The sequence below is a fragment of the Barbatula barbatula genome, assembly GCF_947034865.1.
Source record: "Barbatula barbatula genome assembly, chromosome: 3".
Taxonomy (NCBI): Eukaryota; Metazoa; Chordata; class Actinopteri; order Cypriniformes; family Nemacheilidae; genus Barbatula; species Barbatula barbatula.
Window position 1 is genome coordinate 24,626,678 of NC_136764.1, and position 22,841 is coordinate 24,649,518.

Genomic DNA, 22,841 nt, shown 5'->3' on the forward strand with positions numbered 1-22,841 from the left:
GCGGGTTCAACCTTCCTGAACCCGGATGGAGATTCTGGGACGGAGGCGGACAGCGAGCCGCAGCTAAACTTCTACACAGACCCAAACCGCAGTCGCCGTCGCAGTCGAGGTATGAGAAACGGTAACGTCAACACGGCGTGGGTCTCCGGGGGTAAGGAGGACTTCCACACCATCGCATGATTTCAGCCTGAACCGCCTCACCGTGACCATTTGGTGTTCGTGGCATTTGATGTTCGAAACTTTGTTCGGATGCTGAACAAAGTGGTAGTTGCGATGTGGCGTGCCTCAGAACTACCTTACAAACCGGAGCATGTGTAACGGTGGATGTAAAGGTGGACTTTTTATTGTGAGATTTATCATCGCCGCTGGATGTTCTATTTAAACGATTAACAACGAGGCATAAAGCAGCCTTTATTGTTGTTTTTTTATTCGCCTCGAAATTGGACTGAGGGCCCCTGAGCAATTTTTAAGTTTGCTTAGAGAATTCTTCGTGGGCCTCCTCTGAAGTGAATGATGACTAAATACAAGCTTACAAGTAGTTAAGCACTTTAAGCTCAGCAGCTCGAGCGCTAGACCACCGTTGGACTGAAAGCGTGGTATATTAAGAGCTAAGGGTGTCACAAAGCGTTTGGACCGTCAAGCGCTAATGGCTCGAATCTGACTGGAACTGTCCCCAGAGATTTGCGTTCTGAGGCGACCGACTGAATGGAAAACTCTTTAAACTCTTGAATAGCTGCCACTTTCAAGGCCACTTATAGACAGTCATTTCACTTTAATACTTCCCCAGTTTAATTACCAAATGTTGAAACCATGTACTTGTCAAAAACAGTGCTAGTCAGCTGTGGCAACAACACCTTTAATTGGACGTGGTTAATAATAGACGTGGCTTGTTTCGTATTTTTTTGCTAGATCGCTCTGCGTGAGCTCGCGATTGGGTGAGAGTGGCGTGTTGAGTTTGATAGGCATGTTTGCGTACGTTTACATTGAAAATAGCAGGTATTTGAGCGACATGAAGACATGGCAGTCTGTAATTGCTGTGACTGAACGGCGCTATACTTGATTCTGATTGGTTGACAGATGTTATTTAATTTTCTCAGGTAGTTCCAGGTCCTGAAGTGCTAATGAATATTACGTTGAGATAGCGATTTTATCATATCACTTTGATATGCAAATAACCTTTGTTTGTATCCATGCTACTCCCCAACAGTTGAAAAGAGAACGGAGGCTATGACATCAAACGGATGATTTCACCTCAACATTTTTGTATTCGTAATTTAATGGTCCATCAGTCATTCCGTGCTTATACTTTCAACAAAAAATTATATATATTTATAAAACTTAGACCTATCAATACAAAACGACAATGTTTACTTCCCATTTTAAGATAGGCCAGGGGACAAAAGGCCAAATTATATTCTTATCTAAAATGAATTCTTTTCAAACGGCTTTGCTTTAATGAGTCCGTCTGATGTGATTCGCTCAGCAGAGCACCGGGTCCGGTAGCTTTACCTGGCCAATGCGACAATTCCCAAAGCGTAACAAAATCAATACATGACTGATGAGTACTCAATAACGGGAGCAGAATGAAACGGTTTTTAGATTTGAAGACCAACCCACATAGTTTAGTGTTTTGTGTATTTTCTTCTGGCAGGTGTGTGCACTATACTTTTCGTTTCCGTTTGATATGGTCTTATTTCATTTCTTCAAAGTCAAAGATCTGGTTTTTGAGCCAACATCCATGCTTAAGATGATGTGGTTTCATGTATCTGTCCTTTATATTGTAAAACAGGGCTTCCTCGTCTTTGCATGCAATGTATCTGCATTAATGCAATAAGTGTCTGATAAAGTGATTTGTCTGCTTGATCCCACATTTGTACTTTGTGTACAGTGTAAACACTCTACCTATATTACAACTAAGATATCGATGTCAGCTGTGTTGTGAACTTGTATCCGATGTTCATGTGTTTCATTTCATTTTATTATTAGACCTCTGCAACTTGTCCACGTGTCTCAGGTGTTATTAACTTAGATATACATGCAACATGCAATGACAGTGTGTGGGGAGGTCTTGTGTATCTCATCATCGCTATTGTCTCCACATTCATTTGTGATTTAAAGCTATGTGTATGTATATGTCTGCTTGTGTGTTTTTTTGGGACAAGGAAAATGTGTTAAGGCATGTAAGTTAATGTTTAACAGCATTAATTGTATTAACCTTGTATTAGGAGCCGTAAATATGTCTAGCTATCTGTTTTCCTCATTAGGACATACACATGTCCCCACAAGGTCATGTTTACTTATCTATCGAAATGAGGACATCCCATAGACTTCTATTGATTGTATACCCAGCTAGTTACAAATACTATAACCTCACCTTAACCCATGCTCTTACCTACAAGGACATGCTCTAGATGTACAAAAAATGACATTACATGTTGTACGTATTGTGTGAACATGTTGATTGTAATGAAATATAATGTTAATAAATGAAGAAGAGTCAAATGAACGGGGCAGCGCTGCACCAAACCAGTTCGGCTGTATAATAAAACAGTGTTTAACAACTTTTTCCCTTTTGCATAAACTAAGCATACAAAGAAGCAGCCTTCAAGCAGTAAACCGCTATCTCTCCAGCGCTCTGTTTGTGTCAGAGTCTGGCCGGCTGGTTTGATCCAGCGCCCCTTTCATGGACCACCAACCCTGATGTGGGCTGTTTTTGTAACTGCTTCCCTTGAGCCCCATAGAGGTGCGCATAAAACTGTGAACTTTACTGCCACACAGCATTGCTCTTATTGTTTTCTCTCTTCCTCTCTTCTCCTGCAGGTTCCCCACGTAGCCCCATCAACAAGACCACTCTGACTCTGATCAGCGTGGTCAGCTGTGTGATTGGACTCGTCTGCACGTCTCACCTCTCCTGTAGCCTCAACGTCCGTGTCATACTACACGTCCCAGAGCACCTTATTGCAGACGGTGAGAATGGCACATTAAAGGTCTAAATCGGACATTAACGTTCCATTGTGTAATTCTTTGGAGGATCTGTTGTCAGCCGTAGTGCTTCGAAAGGAGGCGTGGAGTGAGCCGTTGGTTGCAATTCACAACCTCACCGCTAAATGTTGCTACATTTTATGCAATGGGCCTTTAAGTCTAAACCTAACATACAGCAGTAAAAACGACAGAACATTTCCATCGCTTCCCAACTACAGATACACATCAAGAACGCAACTGTTAGAGACAACAAGTCCTTTTCCCCAAGGGTTCTTTGTTTGTGTTGTTGGGCCTACGTTTGTGTTGGATGAGCTTGTTATTGAATTTTAATGTTGCACCTGCAGTCCGAGACTGCAAGCCAAGCTGTCTGGCTCTCTCTGTCTGTCTCTGCCTTCCTCTCTTTGAGCTCAATGGTACTTTCTGACATCATTTCTAGAGTCGGGGCGATATGATAGATTGTGACTTCTCATCGAATTCTCAACTTTCACACACACGTCTAAGTGGTCAGAATCTGAAAAGACGCTGATGATTCACAATTTGTCTTTTGATCAATTTAAGATGGGTCAATACCTTAACTGTCTACCTGTATCTCAGGGTTGAATTTGCAAAATGATTTTTGCGGAACGAATTCTTTGTATTAAGCCCCTTTACGGTGATGAAAACTCACATGGATTGTGCCGTATAAAGCATTTGGTATTCAAATCCTGGACGGTTTCAAACCAACAGTATATTCAGTCCATCAAAGGTATATTCTTAAATCCAGTTAGGTTTTAGGTTTCTATTCATTTATTATGACTATAAGAATTGCACATCGTAATGTTTATTTTCTGTTTAAGATAGAATGGTTGCATTTAAGGACATTATTTAGCAAATTGACTGGCCTTTGCATCAGAGGTAGTTTGTGATGTATCTTGTCTCTCAATGGGGCTACTACATGCATGTTCTGCAAGAAGAAAATAACAGCTCTCAAAGAACACAATCTCAAGTGTTATTTAACATGCAGAACGGTATGCTAAATTATGTCTGAAGGAGAGAAGAGTCACTCCACTACAATGCATCAAAATCTGTGAAGTTGAAGTTCACATTAACTGGCCACCTATGAAGAACACCCCCTAGCTACCTTTTAGTGGACCCCAGGGCCCTTGGAGACATACATGGGTCCTCAAGAATAAGAGAAAAAAATCAATGTGAACCACTAATGGATTTAATGGCCATTGAATTGTTTTACTGGTTACTATAATGGTCTCTGTGCATCTCCAGTAATGTGTTAGCTTCTTTAGGTGGGGTGTTATCTGGCAGATAGGAACAACTAGAGATAACATACGCCGCACTCCGCACACAGTACTCCACACAACATTTTTGTATTGGTTGTGATGGGAAAAAGTTGACGGTTCACAACAATGCTGTAATTGAAATCATTAGTTGTTTTTTGTTTTTCTTTTCAGCAGGATGGTCTGAGACATATATGTGTGGTTCGATGTACAGTGCTGTGATATTACAAAAATGACATCATTCTTGACAGATGTTTCCTCTGATTCATCCTGATTCTTCCACCCACAGGCTCCAAATTCGTTCTGCTGCAGGGCAGCCAGCTGGATGCGTCTGATTGGCTGAATCCAGCTCAGGTGCTGCTGTATTACCAGCAGAATGCCAGCGGACCCTGGGTCAATGATCTGTGTGGCCGCCGTCTTCTGGACCCCTGTGAGCATCAGTGTGACCCAGATACAGGTACATTCTGAGACAAGAGCAGTATCACATATCCATTATGCATCGATTTATTATGAAACTAGGAATGTTTTGATCATGTCGAAGCTGTGGCTCAGTGGTCATCGCTCCAGACACATATATAGTGTGACATGTTTGCCACCAAGGACCCGTGTTTGAGTCCGATCCGTGAATTTTGTTTTTCACGTTGTCAATTTGCTTTTTATTTCTGTAATATTTTTTTTACTGTTTATCAAAAATAAGTAAAAATTCTGTAAAATAAAACAGCAATACTTTTACAGTGAAAATAATATACATTGAGTCCGGATAGGACATTTGGCTGTGTCAGGAAATACGTTTTTTTCGAAAATTTCGATTTTCTGCACCAGCAATGCAATAATTCAAAAATACCACAAACATTTCTGCGATACGATCCGATTATATTAATTTATTGATATTTTGATCTTACTGGCCTAGTTTACACAAGCAGTTACATTTTTAATAACTCAATAAAAGCAACCGGATCATATAAGATGAACTCCTAAAAAACTCTGTCCAAGCATGCTTACTGTTTTTTATTCTTTCTTGATTTCTGCAGAGAAACTCAAAAATAACTTAAAGATGTGATATGAAAGGTAGAAAATAATAATCCGTGGCCTCTGCTGGCTTTAGTATTTGTGAAAGCAGTTATTATGTTTTCTTTTTGGTGACGGTGTGAACTGAAATCTCAAAATGGGGTTTTGGACATAATCAGTGCTGTGTTTTCCACGCCCAGGTTTCCTCACAGCTTGAGTTCAATAGATGTGCATATGGACTCAAATAAACAGTAAAAATGTTGTCTATTTATGTCCTTCTATAGCTGTTTTCCACACATTTTACCTTCTTTTTGGATTGCTTTTCTGTCTATGCAGAAACAAAAAGAAGCCGTGAGATTTTGAGTGGCGAAGCTTATAATTTTATTAATTGACAAATTGTAAAATATAAATTGAGAGAGCCTCTGCAATTCTGATTTGACGAATGCTATCCGGTCCTTTATTGCAGTGATACTCACATTTTTGATAAAGTTTTATCAAAACTCAGACCTGAACAAGCTAATCGCGATCGCTCTCCCGGTTCTTTAATGTCATACGTTTTTTTTCTTCGGACTTTATACATCTGTGCCTTTTAAGCGGATTACAAATGGCAAAACACCCCTTACAATCAGAATGATATTTCAATCGGTTTGGTAATTTTTTTATCCGATTAACATGTTTATGTGGAGCGTTTTCATGCGGATGTTTCATCAGATTACATTGGTCCATGTAAACGTGGCTACTGACAAAAAGGTAAATTGTAACTTAACTTGAGATTTATACTGGAGCACGGCGGAGTGCCGCTCCATAACACCAGAAGAGCCGCACACTGCCGAAGAGCGGAGGGCCAATTCAACCCCTGCCAGAGGGTGTATTTCTGCATTGTGAGAAGAGAAAATATTTAGTCTATTTTACGCCGTAACATCTTGGATACTCTAAAAATGGATGAAGAAACTGGAGAGTTGTGACATTTCAATACACTAGTTGTGTGTCATTGTCACACCTGCATTATTTAACAGCAGTTCTGGTTTTAAAAAAATGCTTTAAGTGTACAAAATGTGACCTGCTTTGATTTACATCTTTAGCGTAATTCATCATGAAATAACCCGTCATTCCATCCGTCCGCTCATGTGCATTAGTGCCCATCCTGTCTGCCGAGAGAAAGCAATGTGTTTGACGAGATGCACACTAGTAATGTAGCTTCCTTAAAAGAGCAGAAGTGAGAAGAGAGCAGCTTAGCTTTGATTCATCTGTGCAAATTTCTCTGAAGGTGTCTCTCTAGAGTCAGTGTTAAGTAATGAATGCTAAATTGAGCGAGAACAGTGAGGACAGTCACGCTCAGCTATAAATCTTTGTATTGGAGCGCTTTAGCTGATACAGCCGAAGTGACCTGGATTTGAGTTATTCTCGCTTGCCTTTTAATTGTAAACTGGGCCGTAATTAGACAGCACTGGGATCCAATGGAATGCCTTAAAGGAATAGTTCACCCAAAAATAAAACGTCTGCAATTATTTACTCGCTTTTGCGTCAGTCCAGTCCCACATCCATAGAACACAAATGTAGACCGGTTTCAGAAGACTTGCGTTAGCCCATGAGTCGTATGGGTTATTTTTACGGGTCTTTCTGGATGCACTTTGATTCACTTTTGAGGAGTTTGGTCACTATGAGCTCTTCTGGAACAATTTAGCGTTCCTTTTGATTTTAGTAAAACTATTCTTTCGTTGAAGAAAAAGGCATATGATTTTATGAGCCACGGAAGCAATACAATGTTTTCTTATTTTATGGGCTATGCAGTTTTATCACTGCAGGGTTCAGTGAAGACGAAGACCTACATTCCACGTCAGATGGTATCCTGGCACAAAGCAGATTGTTTAAAGTGTGCATATGACTGAGGACAAAATCCTTTACACAGTGACAGTATATCGATGTATGTGTGCTGTGGGTCTCTGAGAGACCGTGAGGATTGGAATCCTTCCTTTATCTAAGAAAAAACGCCTGTCTGAAGGTGCGGATGTACTTTTATTGCTGTCATAGAGTAGGGCTGGGTGACATACAAAAATGTGATTTAAAGGCTAATAGTGTTTTAATGGGAAATGCTATTAAAACAAATGTCAAAGTCATAAGACGGAGGCATTGTGAAGTCTAAAAGCATGTTTTTTAAGAAACTCAATTGTCAAATAAAACATGCATTGCATTTGTTGCAATATCCAAGTAGTGGATATCCTCATTTTATATTTCACATAAAATAGTTAAAATATATAATTTTTGATATAAGCAGCTGCTATATTTGATTTTCTCATCATCGTTTTATTGTCATATGTGTGTTCAATCTTATTCAGTTTGTTTCCATTTTACAACAGATGCTTAGAAATATGACAAACTCAAAATAGACATCCAGATGCCCTGGCAACCGTTTATAAAATGTGTCAATTGAACGTGGTTTTAGGAATAAGAATATATATCTCTACTGATCATTTGAATTGTTGTAATAGTCAGTTTGTAAACAGATAAAATGTAAACACTTCATGCATTGTAGTGCACATATGTAAAAGTAAACTTTTTTTACAACTTTCAGGAGTTGGTCATGCCCGACCGTTGATGGCGTGCAATCTTGGCTCAGCATTATGGTTTTACGGAATCAAATGAGCAAATCTTGACATCATTATTCCAACTGCTTTTTGTACTGACATATGTATTAAAAATTGCAGTACAAGACTGCATTACAATAAAACACTAAAACCGAATGACTATGGACGTCCCAGCCACGTTGATGAATAATCTTGAGACAGTGGGTTGAAGTTTTTATCCGTTTGCATCATACATTTTAATCATCTTTTACTACATTGTCTCTCAAAAGATTGCGAGAGTTCGTAATCCAAGATTGATCTGTTCAGTTGTATAGTTTGTTCCCAGAAAAAACGTCAGGTACATCAGAAGAAGTATTAATGGATTTGCTTTATGGCTGTTTCTTAATTGTCTTCTGCAGGAATCAATCAAACGTTGTTATCATTTGTTGAAAAGTTCCTCGCGTTTGCATCCATAATTCAAATGGGAAGCATCTCCACCGGGCTTCGAAAAGCGAATCTTCCAGCACTTAAATGAATTACAAGTTGGACCGTTGGGAACCCTGCCCTGCTTTGCTCACAAATGAAATCGTGAAAAGATGAGACTTTGGTACAGCCACGGTTCGATAATTGCATTTTGCTATTCGCATGATGCATCCTTAATGAAAGCCACGGTTAGTGTGGGGGCAGAGGATATTGACAGGAAAATTGAAGAGTGTCTAAATCAAACAGGAATTGGAGAGACTTATGGAATCAAGGAAGGGCTGTGGCGATAACACTTTCAAAGAGGCTATTTGGGGCTGAGATGAGAATCAGACTGATGACAGGACTCTCCAAGCCTCTCTTTAACTCTCCATCTCCCTTCTGAGTTCAGAGGACATTTATTAAACAAATGTTGTGTAGCAGGCTACCTGATCCTCGCACTTTCCTTTCATTCATTTGACTGAATAATAGATCCCCTACAGGCTTTCTCTGGGGCCATGGCGAGAGAAGAATTACTCAGGACTTAAAAACTTCATTAATAAGTAATTCGACACAGTCACTCTTTCTGTCTCAATCCAATAGTAGTGATTTTTTACAACACACAATGCAAATATCTTGGGGAAGTCAGCAGTATGTTGCATTGTGTAATTGCCACTCAAATCCCAACATACCTCTTCTGCGTTTTAACATAATACACTATACATTTTTTAAGCTGGCTTCAGTTTTTAAGTACAGCCGAATTAGTCAAAGTAATTTAAACTTACAATGTAAAAAAGTGACATTTATTTACATTCCTTCAACAATGCAATTTCAACTTAATGGGATAGTTCACCCAAAAAGGAAAATTCTGTCATCATTCTTATAATTTCAAACCTGTATGACTTTCTTTCTTCTACAAAACACATTAAATAGGTATTTGACGAATCTTGGTAATCGAACAACGGTGGGACCGAAAACGGTATCCATTTACTTCCGTTGGTTTTGTGTTCCATCATTTACATTTACATTTATTCATTTGGCAGACGCTTTTATCCAAAGGGACTTACAAGAAATTTTTTACAGTGGCACATTACTGCCGAGCAATCAGGGGTAAGGTGTCTTGCTCAAGGCACTTCAGTCATGACCTGCTGGCACTGAGATTACAACCGGCAACCTTCTGATCATAAGCCCAACGCTCATTGGTCACCAACATTCTTTAAAATATATATATTTTTATCTATACATATTCTTGTGTTAAAGTCAGCAACAAGTAGGTCAATATTTAACTTGCTGGACAGAAATAATTCATATTCCTTTATCGAGTTATAACAATTGCATGGTGAGATGTAACTTTTGAGAGGAAAACAATGTCTGGGTGCTGATCAGAAAGAAGGCAAAACCATTCTGCCTAGCTCATTGATTTGTGCCTAGAATAGTTTGACACAAAATGCAAATGACGAAATGCTGCACTCCAGGCTGTTCCCTTTTGCTTTACCAAGTCTTGCTTCTGCATTGGCCCTACTGTATTCTGAGATGATGTAAATTCACAGGCATTTATTTCATATGCATACAGCATTGCCTGGGTGCCTGCTGGAAATCTTCAGTGATCAGTCAATCACAGAGCCACTGGGTACATGTTTTGTTTCCTGACAAATGTGTCATTTACCACCCAGAGTCACGAAGGCTCCCTGCACCTCATTTGAATATATAAAAATGCTTACCTACGTTACAACTTTATTTTAGTTTTACAAATTACTTTGGCTAAAATGAAACAGATGAGTATGCGTATTATAGCGTTGTTGTGAAATTAGTTTGGGTTTGACCAAAAATGCTAATAGTAAAAATAAATATATACATAGCATGTGTCAGACAAGGTGAATGAAACAAACAACGTTTTGAGAATAACTAACTAATTTAATGGTGGACAAACAGACATTCAATACAGTGGTTGTATTAGGAAATATAAAAAAGATATATACAATTTACCCTGACCCCTTTTGGGCATCTATCTTCTCCCTTTACTCACAGCATCACGGTTGCAAATCCAACATAGGTCTGCATAATGCAGACTTTAAGGTCATTAAATTACATCCAGGGAGCTCTGGGCATATGACGTGAGAAGTTGGCATAATTGCTGACAGTGTCCGAGCATATTGATGACTGCTGCTTTACACGAAGGGACTATGCCAACAGATCACAGTCGTCTGTTTCACTTGGCCTTTCCCTTTAGACTCCACAACAAGTTTCCTCACATTTCTAACTCTTCTCTCCTGACACGCTTCTAACCGAGTAGGCTCCTCCTCCTCTGAGTGTGACCTCAGCAATCCAATGAACCCAAATCATGAGCGACATGCCTCCAGTATACACTGACAATACAGATCAGCCGAACCCAGAGTGAGTGGACCTATCTGAACCACAATAACTACTGAGGATGGCTGACACATCTGATGTGCGTTCTTATATGCTTAAAGGGATACTCCACCCAAAATGTTTAATTCTGTCATGAATTACTCACCCTCTAGTTTTTCCAAACATGTAGACGTTTCTTTGTTGGGTTGAACACAAAGAGAGATATTTTGGAATAATGTTTGCAACCAACAATTTAAATGGCAGTCAATGGTGCTTCTGATCTGTTGGTTGCAAACATTATTCCAAAATATCTCTCTTGTTTTTGGGTGGAGTATCACTTTAAATATGCAGGGCAGCCCCATTAACAACACAACACTCTGTAGAACCACCATATTAGTGTCAACATAGGAATGAGTTCAATCTCTCATGAGCCTGAAGAAGGTGAATTGATATCAGCCTTCAAATTATATTGTAGAAGCTCCATCGAAGTCTCTTACACTGGCCTTGATGACAGTCACTGAAACTACACCCTCTTATCTTAACTCAGCCTTGGAGGTTTACATTCCCTCCTGCCATCTACTATCAGTACATGAGTGTCAGTTAAAGGACCAAATCTTTACCCAAAAATCTTTATCCAATGTATTTACCCATTCGGTTCCTGAGCTTCCAGCATCCAGACCTTCAAGCACCCCAAGACACATCTACTCTATGTTAAACCCTCAAATCAAAATGTTTCATATTTCTGTTTTGTTTAAAGGTTTCTAAAATGTATTTAAAATAAAAACAAGTACAAGTGACTTGTCTAGATTGACTTGTTGAAACAGGTGTTTGTGAAATGCATAGCCGCGGGAACGTGTTTTGAGCAGGGATTACGGGGATTTCGTATAATATAAATCATGCTTTAATAATGCTGGAAATTCCCGCAACGGTTGTTTTGCATGATTCCTGATCAAATAATGAAATAAACCCACTGATGTGAACAAATTGAAATCAGAACGCAAAACAGTATGTCTTTAGATACCTGTGACCCGAGTTGTAGACGCGACAAGGTGCGATTATAAGATAGAGTCTACTGAACGAAACTACAAGCTGCGTGGTGGCAACTTAACATCAGCCTGTAATAAACCATGGGTAAACGAACCATAAACAAAACTGAAGGACATAGAAATCAATCCGTAGGCATACTGACTTAAGACCTATCAGCCACAATCTCAAATGAAGAAATTGTCTTACATTTCTGATGGCCTGCATGCAAAACACCAAATGTGGCCTTTCATCCTTCCTTCATTCATATCAGATGTTAAATCGAGGTCCTGACTCCTGTGGTCATTAAAAATCCCATGGCACCTCTCGTAAAAGAGTAGGTGTGTAACCCCGGTGTCCTGACCAGATTCCCTCCACTGGTCCTTGTCAATCATGGACTCCAAATTATCCCCACCCTCTAAATTGGCTCGATCTCTCTCTCTCCACTCCACCTATAGCTAGTGTGTGGTGAGCGCAATGGCGCCGTTGTACTGTGGCTTCCGTCGCATCATCCAGGTGGATGCTTCACACTGTTCATGGTTGAGGAGAGACCCCCCTCATATGATTGTAAAGCGCTTTGGGTATACAGCAATACACAAGAAAGCGCTATATACATTCCTCATTCCTCATTCAGTCATTCATTCATTCAGGTTTGACGCTGATGAAGTCCCGCTGGGGGGCATTAATGTCCGAACTGTCCAGTGAAATAAGTCTAAAATTAGTTTCGGCGCTCGTGACACTCGACCTTCATTAACGCCTTAACGTCATGACACAATTGTGTTGTCAATTTGGCTTACATTTGTGACGCCATTAATGTTGTCAATACATATGCATGTATATTTTTGGATAAAACATGCTTATTTATTTATTGTTGACATTTTCGTTTGCTCGGCCCCTACTTCCCGCGGTGAAATGAACAAAAGTTTAACTGAGGCAGTTAAAAAGTAGATGCAACAATTCAAAATGTTCAGTTTTGAGTCAAAGAGGACGGATTTCCACAAAACAATGTGTGACTTTAGTTTTACCAAAATGCCATAATTATTGTAAAATATATAATATTATCATAGGGAATTAATACAAGTCTTAGAATATGAAGTGTTTATTCATACTCTTCTTTTTGAACTTGTTATTTTTAGCTGAAAACATGTCGCAATACTTCATGTTTGTCTAGCTCATGTTTACCAAAAAAACTATTATAAAGCTGTATATACAGTAGACTCAAACCTGTGGAAACAAACTATTGTGATTCATCTCTATTTTTATTTTAACATTTCAGTTTCATATTCTTTACAGGAACTGTGATGTTTTGCCAGATATCATAGTTTCCATGGTGCTATTTCATGAGGGCAACACACCATCAAAGCATTACAATTACTGCTCAGCATGATTCTAATATACTCAAATTATTTTCTTTATTCCCTTGTTGTTGAAGCGGGCTTAAATGTACTTGATATTTGCTTTTAGGAGAATGTCTCTGTTTCGATGGCTACATGAAGGACCCCGTTCACAAGCATCTGTGTATTCGCAATGAATGGGGCCCAAATCAAGGGTAAGTACACCGTAAGCATCTTATAAACAAACACACAAGTGTACCACAGCACTACTGCAGTCAGGGATCTATCACCTAGAGATTGGTCATGTTGTAGTAAAAATCTCTCCAGTTCTGATATGCTGCCACGTGTTATAAGCTGTAGGGAAATGATATTGGCTTGTTGGAATTTATGAGATGTTTTGCCATGATGTTCTTACTCTGGAATTGTTTCAGTATACCGATGAGACCTAACATAAGCAGTACACAGGAAATGATGCAATTCACAACTAGTCATTTCTCATTATAATTGTCAAAGTTATCAATTAACAGCGTCGCTTTAACATATCTTCCTTTCGTTCTAGAAATTTCGTTGGTGTCTTCAGATATTTTAGCGATGTACTGCTCTCAAAGCGTCTTGATATCTGCTCCTTGATTTGCAGTTCTGCATTGATGTCATTTCCTTTGAAACAGGAAATAGAACGGAACACATTAAGTGGCTCCTGCCATTTAAAAAATAGGAATAGTAATAACAGACACTAGATTCTGGAGATTCAAGAGAGCTTTTGAATCGAACGAGAAGCAGAAGTGCAGAATGATGTCATCAAAATGATGGATTCGTTTTGGATCACACCAGTTTATAGATTGTCTTATAAGGATGACACATTCATACTGAAAGCAAAAGATCTTTCATTTTTGTTCCATTAAAAAATAATATGAGATTGCATAACCAAATGTCTGCTTCTTATGTCTAACAAATGAAACGCAAATATTAGCATGTGGCACAATCGTAAAGGATGTTGCGCTCTGTGACCGCTTCAACGATCCCGCACATTTTCAATCCCAGAAAGACTTGTATTTAAGATGTTTGAAGTTAATCAGACCTTCCCCGAGGAGACTTTCACATGCTCATCTGGGTTGAGGCTGTCACTCTGGAGCGGTTTGATTAAAACTCGGAGGTGAGGAAATCCTTGCCATTTTAATTGAGAGTGATGACGGTTGGTGAGATGGATCCGATAATTAGAAATCAAATTGGAACCATCAGTAAGATTGCCTTAGGGGAGCGGAATAGCTCTGGATGAGCTTGTTCCCTTTGTGCCGTGCCATGAGGGTGCGAACAGTTTTTAATTGAGTCTAACACTTAGCGGAGAACATAGAAAGTCCGACGTCAAATTCTCTGTGAAGTTTCAAAGTGATGAAATATTTCACTGTCTGCATCTGTGCATTGCTTCAGAAGGAAACTTTTGCAGAAATAGTTTAAATGGCAGTGGCCTGTGTGTCTGTGGCATTAAATGGTCTAAGCAGACAGTGACTGCTCTTTTACTGTGAGTAACAGCTTACTAAGAAAAGAACGTCGCCTCCTTGTCTCTTGTCTTTTAGCACAGCGACAGGCACTGTCCCCGCCGCTGCCTCTCCGCATTAATCTCGATCAGCTCACGTTACTTCTAGAGCTTTAGGTAAATAGACACTTTGAGTCACGCTCGCGTATGTACGACTCTAACCGAGATGCCGCTCTCAGGTCAGAGATTTTACTATCAGCATCCGTCGGGAGAAAATCTGTGTTCATGTTTGCAACGTAATTGGTTTGATGTGACAGCTGACTTTGTGAAAGAGCTCGCATAAATATTACAATGTTTTCTATATTTTCATGTGATTTTAAAGGTCAGGTGGCTTAGAAAGGACTGGACAGGCTTAACAATAAATAAAGCATGTGGTGTGACATACAGATTGTTATTTTAGACGCGAGTTATTTATTTTAGTTATTTGGGATTCGTTGTCTTTGTTTTGCAGTCCATGGCCCTACACAATTTTCCAACGTGGTTTCGATTTGGTGATGGGAGAGCAGCCATCAGATCGCATTTTCAGGTAAGAAAGCCAGACACTACATTTGTGTTGTAACACCATGTGACATGTACACACTGAAGGTGATTTTGTCACATTAGAATATATTCAATGTTTAATATACAGTTGCAGTGTGTGGACCCATATGAACACATGTGTGTATTTATATAGCAACATAAGCACATTTTAGTACACAGCCACAGAAAGAAATTAAGAGACCAATCTCACAATTATTTACAGTCTCTGAATTTACTATTTATTGGTACGTGTTTGATAAAATAATCATTTTTGCTTTATTCTGTGGACTACTTACTGTGGACTACTTACAACATTTCTATACCAAATAACTATTGTTATGACTATTTGCATTTTTGTATTAAATACTTAAAACAAGTTAATATTAAGTTTTAGGCAATACAACAGTTATGTTTGTATACATGTATTTAGGAAAAGTTAAAATAAATGTTTGTTTGATAACACTGATATTTATTTCAGTTTTCATGTGTGTCTTTCACATTGCTGTTATTGATATCTAGAAATGCTTATTAAATGAAAATTTGGAACGATCTCTTCTTTTTCCGCGGCTGTACAAGTATATTGTTCATAAGTGTAAGCATTCAAAAAGGTGTTGACAAGTGTGGTGGACTGTCTTTTGAAAATTGGTGCGTTTATTCTTTTTCCGGCTAAGCAGACATTTCTTTATTTTGCTTATTAGAGTTTATTTCACAGTTCAAATTAAAGCCTGAAAATGTAAAAATGCTGTAATTGCTTTTAAAACACAGTTTCTCACACATTTGCATTTCAAAGGCAGGGATATAAAAGATGTTTACCTCTGGCGAAAACCCAACACCAAGTAGGCTACATTGCGTTATGCACTCCAGATGTCTCAGTCTGTGAGGTGTATGTTTTGGAATATTTAACTATAATCCAATCGTAACAACATATGGTAACCTTCCATTGCCATGCGTATTCTCATTTTCGTTCTGAATTATTCATATCATATTCGTCTGTAATTCATTTGTTGAAATCTTTTTGAATGAATGCTTTTTTTTCGACCGCTGGATTGGAGTTTGTATCATTAGGTTTATTCATTTTGCAATTGGAAGCCGTGTTACAGGTGTAAAATCTTATATATCCCTTTGCTTTGGGCCACCACGCACAATTTCATTGGCACAAATACATGTTTTCTTTCAAAGCTATCATGAACACTGTTTGGGATGACTTTGAAATATTTATTTTCGATTTCACATAGCTTTTCTTATACATCATTTATTTGTGCGAGAAATAGCCATAATACATTTTGATTGTTTTGATTATTTATAGATTTTTCTTTTAATATCACATTCAGAAGCTATGTGACTGATGTGACTGGTACTTTTTAAAACAGCATTTTTTTAAGTACAATTATGCAGGAAATGTGTGTTGCTATGGAGGCGGTGCCTTTTAAACGCTTCAAATCACTCCGCAATCTGATTTATTTTCCAATCTGCACACTATTGGAAGATGGTAAATGAGAACTTTTCACACTTAAACGATACGTGCGGTATCTGTAAATTTGTAATCCAAACTGCTGTAACCACAAACGGCTATGCATGGTGGATATTGCCACAAAACCACATTATATCTTTGTTAGTCGTTGAATCTGTGTTTGTGAGAGCTTAAAAGGTATCCCGGTGCTTTATCATAGAAGTGCTTCTTTGTTCAACGTCCACCCACAACGCCCACCTAATGTCTCCAGTCTCAGTGTGTTGTTTAGTATAACCAGAGAAATTTCCATGATAAACTATGTCTTTTGGAACTATAGCAGACAACAAAACACAATTGTGTAAGGCCGGAATCATTCTCAAAAGATCGGTTGTGTGTTATTAAAACAAAGCTAATAGAAACATTAGTATTTCTACTAGAACACCAAACTTTTATCAAAAACTTCACCATAACCCATCTTTTACCGTTAACAGTAACTTTGACAGGTCTAATGTCAAATTATGCAGGTTTAATTGGATGTAATGTTAAAGGCGGAAGATGATGGATGATGTATTGACAGAAATGAGTTTGCAGTGATGAGGCACACAGACCTTCTTGGTGTCAAGACTTTCATACAGAGAACGTCTAACTGCAAAGCAAATTGAGCCTAGCGAAGCATATCGATATAAACACAAATGCATTTGATTGAAATACTATATTCGATCAAAATGATGATTCAACGAAGACTGTTTTTGATTAGGTACATACTTTTTAGTCTTTTTAGAGTATTTATCACTTTCACATCGCATATAGTATAGAGAATATGAAGCTGCCCTTTGTTGCAGTGGCGCCGCCATCTTGGGAGGATAATACTCCACTGCTTTTATTGTTTTGATATGTACCATTATTTGTTTTGTTTGAGAAATCGACAGTGAAAGAACCATGGGCTTTTCCTGAACGACTCCGCGTAATGCAGTTTTTAACACAGCAAGACCGACCTGCCATAGTTATATTTCCCAATCAAACAAGAAAAGAAAAACACAGCATTGAACGCACTAGCAGCCATCCTCCCAAGATGGCGCAACATTCAGCGTGACGTCGATTGACAAGATCTATATGACGAGGACACTGTTTTTTTGTGTGGTTATTGTTTATGTTATATGTTAAATTTGTTTTCACACACTTCTATTCCACTATTGTTGTTATAAGTTTAGATCCAAGAAGAAGAGCTATAAGAAAATAATAAATCTGGTAGTTTGTGGTGGCTTTCTCATTTACACCTTTAGGAAAAGATGCGGGTTTAATAGACATATCTGTAATGAAGAAAGGCAATCTATTGCACCGTATTACCCAGCAGCAGATGGAGAAATCGATATATATAGTCCACCAGAGAAGGGTAATCTGAGGAACACAGTTATTCTCTTTTTTATTCCAGTTTAATCCGTTTTTTTCTTTTAACACCAAATGCAATGCTTTTCTCCCTTTTTGTATTGAGCTAGCATTTGATTACATTTTAATTGAATAATTTATCAAAAATATGTAAAGTCCACTGAAAGAGGTAATTTCATCCAATGTGGTATATCACATCTACGCATGCATAATAAAGCACCAGCAGACAGAAGGGGCATCTGATAATGTAATCCGCAAGCATCTTATGCAAATGGAATCACTGAGGTGTTTAGTTCATAGATGACTTCAGTTCTTCTATACTGCATGGGTGCAGATGACCCTGTAACATCCATTCTGTTTCTGCCATTTTATGAACACATTGTAAAAAGGAGCACAGAAATGTCCAATTCATTGGAAATGTAAAGCATTTCTGTGTTCCAGTATTCAAGGCGGTGGAGTTTAGCAAAGAAGTAGCAAAAATGTAAAGGTAGTTATAGTTGCATGTATGCATTTGACAGGCCCGGTAATCCAAATCGGTTCATATGGCATTCAAGGTGTACATTTATCTGCATCGGTTAAGCCACAACCTTACATTGTGATCAGGGCTGGCCCCAGGGAAGGCTGAGCCCACCTTAACTTCTGTCTTGCCCACCCAATGAGACAAAAAAAAGAACACTTGCAGTAGCCTATTTTCTATTGGCTCTGTTTGTAACAGAGAAGCATGCTACAGGTGGAAGCTAAATACTGTACAAAGGAATTTTTGGCGCCTCACACGCTTGCTTTGAGTTTATTTTTTCCTGTAGCTCAGTGGTAAGAGCATTGTGTTAACAACGCAAGGTTGTGGGTTTGATCCCAGAGGATTGCAGATACCTATGTATAAATGTATAGGTTAATGCAATGTAAGTCTTTGGATAAAATCGTCTGCCAAATGCCTAAATGCCATAATAAACAGCAGGTCAAATTGACTGTGCAGTAAAATCAGATTTATTTATTATGAAGGGAGTTTTAGTGGCCTTATTTTGTGCTGTTAACAAACAGCTTTTATTTGCTTGCATTATATAGGCTAGATCTTTACCTGTTGACCATCTCCCGCTTCAGAAATAAATCTCCCTCCATCTCAAACACCCCAATTCATGCTGCAGGTGGTGGCGAAACACTGTGCTAGATTAGTTTAGGGGCACTGCACAATCACGGACCTCATAAGCAACAGCATATGATGTACAGCTCATTGTGCAGTGAAATCAGAATCATTCATTAAAATTTGAGTTTTTTAAGCGAAATTAAACAGAAGTCAGTGATTGTTCAGTGATGGGGAATGTTCTTAGCCTGCTTTCTTTAGGCTTCTATTTATGTCCAGTTTACATAACCGCTTTAATAACGACAGTTTTGGAGTATTGTCCTTCCAAGATGGGGGCGCCACTGCAACATAGGGCGTGACGTCAGCTTCATATTGAATTTTAACAAGAGAAAAACTAAGTCTTTGTTTTTGTACCTGACCTTCATTCAGGTTTTTTCCCCCATTGTGGGTGTATTATTTGTCATTTATTAAAGTCTGTTTTTGTTACCTGTATCGCTACCTGCAATGGGTTCTTCCTACACCTATCGTGACAGAACGAGCAAGCAATTACAGAACCCAGCAGGCAGCCATGGACAGTGAGCAGTCCGTTTCTTCGACCAGCCAGGACCAACCAGCATTGGTGGAGCCTTCATACAGGGGGGCGATGGTCCTTTCCCTCCTCAGGGAGATAGGACCCTGGGTGAGTATGCCCGATCGTCTGCGGCAAGGTGGGGTCTTCTGTCAGAGACTATGAGTATTGCCTTTTTCCTGGCGGGCCTCGTTAAGCCTCTACCGCTGGAGAAATGGGAGAGGTTGATCCGGGGGTCCTTTCAGGAGCTGGTCCGTGGCCTCTCCTCCAGCTGCCCTTCGGCCTCACGCTCCCACCTGCTTTCGATCCCAGAGGACCGTAGCCTGAGGATCAGGGTTTTGGGCATTGCCACTCCATCCACTTCACCACCTTCAGCCTCCCCACCAGCAGTCAGTCTTGGTAGCAAACGGGGAAGGCCTGAATCATAGGTTGTCCTCTTCAGAGGCCTACAATCCGGAGCCAGACTTGCCCTTCGTCTCCTGTCTTCTGCCGACCACCGGGCGGGTGGCAAGACGGAGGAGGAAGAGGCAACAGAGGATGGCACGGAATGAAGCCCAGCTGGTCCAGCAGCCAGGACCCAGTCCAGTGTCCAGTCCTGCCAAGGTGTCCAGTCTGGTCTCCAGTCCTGCCAAGGCGGCCAGTCCTGCCCAGGCGGCCAGTCCTGCCCAGGGCTCCCAGCAGGTGTCTCAGCCGGTCTTCCGGCCAGGGACTCAACCGGCCTCTCGGCCGGGGACTCAGTCGGTCCCTACTGACTTCCCCAGGACCCCACGCTCTCAAGCGTCTCCGGGACTAAGACTTTTCTCCCCTTGAACTTTGTTCCACCACCCCCCTCCCTCGCTTCCGGTTTTTGGTTCGGTCCTATACCTTTGGTCAGTGTTGCGTTCATATTTCAATCGAACCATCCAATTTTTGAAAGTGAGCCAAGATCCATCTTTTCAGGGGTCTCTGTCCGCTTTTTTGGTGCGCACCAGGATTTGGGTTGGCAGCGTTCACACTTAAAGTTAAACAAATAAACCACACTAACAGAGCAATCTCAAAAGAGTTTGTTTTAATCGAACCAAATATGGCATATATGCAGGGACGGATTAAGGTGGTCAGGGAGCCCTGGGCTGCTCTTCGGGTGAGGTCCTCCTTTGAGTGGCTTTCAGGTGCCTTTCACTCTTGCCGTTTAGTTCAGAACGGGGCACGATCTGTAGGAAAAATTGCTAATGTAAATGCTGTCACTCGAACTCATGTGCACACCTGGACACCGAATTAAAATGTATTTACTTTAATAAAACACATGTAAGAGATCATAGCGGTGGTAATTTTCCTTGGATTTGAGTCCTTCTGCTATTATCTTGGTCACGTGATTCTTTTTGTATTTTTCTGTTTTTGTGCTCCACTGTTCTGACATTTTGCCGCTATGCCGTCTAGCAATAGCAGTGACGCAAAATTATTGACATGATTTCACCAGCAGCTGACTGGAAAGAAGTGACCCAAATGTCACATCTATAAAATCACCTGCTTATTTTTGGTTTTATTTCTTATGGGCCTATTAGGGTCTATTTTTGTAGTGTCCTGACGTCAATTTTAAATACACAATATGGCCAATCAGAGGCCCCTAAACAGGTCGGGCCCCAAGGCTGCAGCCTAGACAAGCCTGTGCGTTGTGCCGCATATATGAAGACACCCAAGAGACTGCTTTAAGAGGTTTTCGCATCACCATATAGAATGGTTTCGCTTTAAAAACGAATCCCAAAAAGTAAGAATAACATCTGTTCTTGTTGCCTGACCAATCTTATCATTTGTGTTACTTAAGAGATGACTCAGCTTGTTGATGCTCTTAAGCTGGCTTGTCTTGGTTTCTCTGCATACCTTGGACAAGTCCATCATTCCTGTCACATTTCAGTGGTTGATTGTGAAAGTGCACCCTATCTATCGCATACGAGAATTCCCCCAATGCATGGAAAGTTTAAATCTATTTGTCTGTTTTTGGATGGACGATTGATTTAATCAATTAACGAATCATCCAAATGAATCCTGGTTATTTTATAACAACAAGCACTATTGACACAACGTTAACTCTTTTTATTCTATACATTCAGCACCAGACATTTATTGATCAAAATATGAGCCTCGAAATCTAAACCTTGAAATGGTATGAAACGGAGCTGGTCTGTCATGCCCCTTTTAAATAAACAAACCTGGCATTATTTCACAATGCTCAGTTGCATTGTTTTGTACTTTTCCTCTGTGGATATCCACCCACGAGTTGATCTTATCCACCTTTAGCACTTAAACCAGAGGGAGTTTTCAAGGCCAGTTAAGCGATCCGTAATAATGGCTCAAGTTTTAAAATGCGCTACTGTTTTACATTGAGGGGCACTGTGAAAATAATGTTTCATTTGATTCAGCAGGGGAGGAAAAGAAAATATCTCACCATTAGAATACAATCTTTTCGATCTTTTGGATGGATCAGTATGTAAACACATTACTTATGAAACTGTGCAGAGGCACAAAAAACAGATAAATAAAATAGTTTGTGGGCATCTACCAGGAGGATGCACTGAAGATTTTTTCACGTCAGACATTTTTTGGTGAATATGCAGAATAATTTGACTTTTTTTAAAATGTGAATATGTTAGTTACCCTGGATAGTGACACCTCTCAAATCCTCTTCAGGAGAAAAAAACCTCTCTTTTAATAAGTAGAAGAGCTGTCAGCCAAATGCCAATTTTCTTGTCTCGCAATGTATCCATACAGACTGAATGAGCTAAAAGATATTTTTTTTTCAAATGGGAATGTTTTTGACATATTCGGCCCTTTGTGTTTCAGATTCACATATACACTCGGTGAAGGCATGTGGCTGCCACTTAGCAAAAGCTTTGTCATTCCTCCTGCTGAGCTGGCCATCAACCCATCTGCCAAATGCAAGACAGATATGACAGTCATGGAGGACGCAGTGGATGTCAGGTAGGAAATTACATTTTGACTCTAAGCGACTCATTTCAAAATATTGAATTCAGAAAATATTGAAACCAGCCCAAATGCGTCGGTAAATCACCTGAGAAATTGTAGAGGATTTAGAAATAAATATTTAGGCATTTTTAAATTCATTATCATTTAAAGAAACCAAAACAGGTTAAGGCTGTGTTGTTTTTACGTGACCATTGAGAAAGTTTAACCAAAGTATTTGACAGACATTTCATGTTGACCCTAAAGGATCACACCAACTTGTGGTAAACCGGCATTTTCGGTAACAATACAAATATAATAAATGGTGGACATTAAGTGTTAATTTACAGTAATGTCATAGTTTGCTGTCAAAAGCGCC

The 22,841-nt window shown here is 39.5% G+C and overlaps 1 protein-coding gene across 2 annotated transcripts in view; it reads left to right on the forward strand.

Annotated features, from left to right (window-relative positions):
* The window catches only part of astn1 (astrotactin 1), a 187,347-nt gene that overhangs the window by 48,589 nt on the left and 115,917 nt on the right, over positions 1-22,841 (forward strand). The window contains exons 5-10 of one of the 2 annotated variants that reach the window (XM_079452417.1): positions 2-151; positions 2,821-2,967; positions 4,543-4,710; positions 13,121-13,205; positions 14,976-15,050; positions 22,343-22,480. In XM_079452417.1, coding sequence (XP_079308543.1) covers positions 2-151; positions 2,821-2,967; positions 4,543-4,710; positions 13,121-13,205; positions 14,976-15,050; positions 22,343-22,480 — 763 coding nt within the window. The remainder of the gene's footprint in view (position 1; positions 152-2,820; positions 2,968-4,542; positions 4,711-13,120; positions 13,206-14,975; positions 15,051-22,342; positions 22,481-22,841) is intronic. The other variant, XM_079452416.1, reaches the window with a different exon arrangement.